At 40.1% G+C, this 4031-nt stretch overlaps 1 protein-coding gene across 1 annotated transcript; it reads left to right on the forward strand.

Annotated features, from left to right (window-relative positions):
- The first annotated feature begins 863 nt into the window (after positions 1 to 863).
- On the forward strand, positions 864 to 3435 carry LOC106807776 (kinesin-like protein KIF27). The gene is made up of 6 exons (XM_014810224.1): positions 864 to 881; positions 1554 to 1614; positions 1711 to 1857; positions 2558 to 2695; positions 3058 to 3144; positions 3286 to 3435. The coding sequence occupies exons 3-6, from the start codon at positions 1819 to 1821 to the stop codon at positions 3433 to 3435; spliced, it is 414 nt and encodes a 137-aa protein (XP_014665710.1). The 5' UTR covers positions 864 to 881; positions 1554 to 1614; positions 1711 to 1818.
- Positions 3436 to 4031: the final 596 nt, after the last annotated feature.

Raw genomic sequence — 4031 nt, forward strand, 5'->3', positions numbered from 1 at the left:
CGTGCACACACACTTACGCACGCGTGCACACACACTTACGCACGCGTGCACACACACTTACGCACGCGTGCACACACACTTACGCACGCGTGCACACACACGCACGCACGCCCGCACGTGTACGTGCACACACAGATGACACACACATGAATTTTGAGTGCCATAATTTTCATTATGCACGCAAGGTAAATGCCTCGTGGACGTCTAGAATGCATTAGAAGTGAGATTATAGTCTTGTCGTGTGACTGTGCCAATGCGTCTACTGGCGTAGCCATGGTGACTGTTCGGTCATTTTTGAGTTTGAAACACTCAAACAGGATCAGGCTACTTTCTAGAAAATGCGCATCATTTAGCTGGCAAAAGTTTCGAGCAGAGAATAGACCTTGAATCTGTGGCTATTTGGCATGATGAATAAAGTGTATGTTGTGTATGTGACGAAACTCTATGAGTAACAGTTTGTTTTCGATGCTGCCTCTGATGCTACCCATGAATGGCCTAAATCACATCATTGAGGACAAACTGCATGCAGTGCCCCCTTCCCACACTCAGGATAATACAGTATTGAGTAGTATTGAGCCAGAGCGAGAGCAAAATCTGTCGTGGAGTTTGCATTGAGGACTGGGGGTCAGTCTAACAACTACCTACCACGCTACTATAGTTCTTGTAAATACAGCGGAACTTTATAGCTACTTCAGAGAACAACGCGACAAATTATACAAAACACTGTCGATACAATATATGTGAAACTATATTTGGCAATATGGCTAAATTCAAATACCTAATTCAAAATCTAGCTACTAATCTTTTATCTTATGGACTGTCACGTGATGATGTTCGCGAGGTATTGTTTACATGTGGCGGAGTTTTAGCGAAAGTTTGATGTACCTTACTCCTTGGCTGCCAGCGGCAACTGTACGCGGGCTATGGTATAGTTACTAGAGCTAGGTGTACCTGAGTTGTACATTTAATCTTATCACTGTCCTATGTTATAGTACATTAGATTAGTACTCACTACTGCAGTTCTTACGATACCGTTATATTCACAGTACTATACACGGTGCAGTTGCCGCGGGCTATAGTCCTAGAGCTAACCGTGTTACAGCCAATGAGCCATCAGTGCCGGGCATCACTGAGTCGATTTCAATCAATATTAACGCCGGTTTAACGTCTCGATATCAAGCTTACATTTAGCCCGACCAGGCTGTGTGACTAACGTCAATATACACACTCTTGATGTATGACCGTTTCTTGGAGCTAGCTTACATTATTCTATTTTTTAAACTAAGTTTTATGACCAATACTCAATAGTCATGGTCATGATCGCGATAATGGAAATGAGAACGAGGGAGAGGGTACCATTTATTCACAATAATCACATATGTACTGTTGTACATGTGATACATCATGACATGTATTTGCTGAACCTCTAGATACAATAATGTAACCCAACAAGAGTAGGTTTGCCCTTACTACTTTAACCCCTACTCTTGTTGGGTTACATTATTATATCTACTGAACGTCATGCTGTAATGATTTCTTAAAAAAAATTCCAGCGCATCAGTGTACCAAGTCCATGGATGTTGAAAAAGTCATTATCAAAAAGTGCATCATGGAGTAAGGGCTACTAAGGCAATACATTAATTTTCTGAAATTCTTACAATTACATGTATCTGTGTTATAGCAATGTTACAAATTTGTTTTTGTTCTCAGGTACTCATGACCATCGTAGCAACATGTCAGTGTCACCAGACTGCTATGTTGGCCTCAGACCAAGAACATTTTATGACATAGTATCTATAGCTGTTGTCACACGATAACATGGCGGCTGAGGAAGTGCCTGTCCGCGTAGTTGTCAGGGTAAGCGGGATAGACATGCGGTCTTGTTAAAGCATTTATGTGTTATGAAATGCTTGGTTTCTGTGCATGCATATAAATCAGCATCAGTAGGCATAATCCTGTGTGTGCAAACACAACTCTAGAATTATCTATACTGGTTTAGAGTTTTGGTTGCTGAATTATTTCTCTAAAAACCTAAATATTTATACCTTGTTCCTATGTATGTGCAATTTGAATAGCCGCGATTGAGTACACACGTCTATTGTTTGTATCGTTGGTCATGGGCAGTATCGACTTATAGTCTTATCATTCTAAGAATTAGCTAATTACCTCCGCCAAGGAGGTTATGTTTTCGCCCCTGTTAGTTTGTTGGTTTGTCTGTCAACAGGATATCTCAAAAAGTTACTCAAGGATTTTGATGAATTTTGTTGGACGGGTTTGTCTTGTGCCAACAACCAATCGATTAGATTTTGGTGGTGATCCCGATCCCGATCCCGATCTGGATCCAGGATTTTTTATGGGGAACACTTCGGACGCATTCAAAATTCATCATAAGAAAATCATGGATCTTTTTTTTCAAATTTCTTAAAATTTCATCAAACTCTATATTGGGTGTAGCAGGAAGATGGGGGAGGGGGGACTGTTATGCTGTGGCGGAGGTTTGCTATCTCCAATTGCTCTTGTTCACTATCTGATTGCTGCTGCTGCTGCTGCGGAGCAGGTCCGACCACTAATAGCTAGAGAGAAGCTGCATGAGCTGTCATCTTGCGTGCGGCCGATCCTGGGATCAAAGCAGCTCGTGATTGGCAAGGACCGAAGTTTCACCTTTGATCACGTGTTAGACGAAGGATCTTCACAGGTGTCAGATCGTATTCGAATTCAGAATGGCTTTTTGTTTATTATAAACACTCGGTAGTGTTTGAAAAAGAAATAATTGTGCCGTTCTAACTGAATGCATTTATTATGTTTTAACAGTGTTATTGATAATTTTCGTTTTTACATTGCCTGAGAAAATACATGTCACACACCTTGATCAATGTGGTGTGATTTCCATTTAGTGTTCTGATACAGACTTGATAGGAAAGACTTAGTGCAATTTGTTGAATTTTGGATGCATTGTTTTATTTACAGAAACCATTTCATTTAGTGAAAATGACACTCATATGCTAAATAATTAAGGTCTAACTGCAGTCAATAACTGTAATATCTGATATTCCATAGGATGAAGTATATGAAATATGTGCTAATCCATTGGTGGAAAGCTGCTTTGAAGGCTACAATGCGACAGTATTTGCATATGGACAAACGGTAAATTGTTAAATCATTTTGTCGATATACTTAATCTTAACTGAGCATTTTCTGTGCAGCTAGTTTTTCGAAAAACTTATTTACTAGTCGTGTATCTCAATCTGCATATATTGAAACGCTACACAATGTTTCCATATGCAGAGTTCAGGTAAAACACATACTATCACTGGAGCAGACTTGAGTGCTGTAACACAGGATGAGCAGGGAATCATCTCACGTGCAGTAGGAAGAATATTTCACATGATCGAGGTCAGTGTTAGGATGCAGCGTATTTTTGCTGGTGCTTTGTGACTGACTGTTCGTGGTAGGAAACAACGTATAAATACACTGATGACCAGTAGTATTTTTCATACGTGTGCTTATAATTTGAATGATGGTAAAGGTGAATGAATATCTATGAGCAGTTACATATAATTGCAGGAAAACCATGGGTGCTAAAAAGATTTCTGTAAGCAAGATATTAATTTTCGATATATACATAAATGTACATGTATAGGATATTATCCAGTTATTGCCTTTGGTTGAGGCCAGTGTTGGATTCACTTGGTGAATCGGAAACTCACGGATTGGCTGGATTCCAAAAGGCAACAATTGTTATATTGTATGGCAATACATATTCTATAGTCATAAATTTTTGTATCCTCAACTATTGAGCAGAGTCGGAGAGAGAGAGCAAGAGGAAGAGAAGGAGGAGAGAGAGAGAGAGAGAGAGAGAGAGAGAGAGAGAGAGAGGAGAAGAGAGGAGAAGAGAGAGAGAGAGAAGAAGAGAGAGAGAGAGAGAGAGAGAGACAGAGATGGAGAGAGAGTGGTGTGTGAAATAGAAAGGAGAAGAGAGGAGAGCAGAGAAGAAAGAGAAGAGAGAAAGAAGAGAAAGGAGCGAGAAAGAG

Source organism: Priapulus caudatus, unplaced genomic scaffold (assembly GCF_000485595.1).
Source record: "Priapulus caudatus unplaced genomic scaffold, Priapulus_caudatus-5.0.1 Scaffold234, whole genome shotgun sequence".
In the NCBI taxonomy this organism is placed as follows: Eukaryota; Metazoa; Priapulida; class Priapulimorpha; order Priapulimorphida; family Priapulidae; genus Priapulus; species Priapulus caudatus.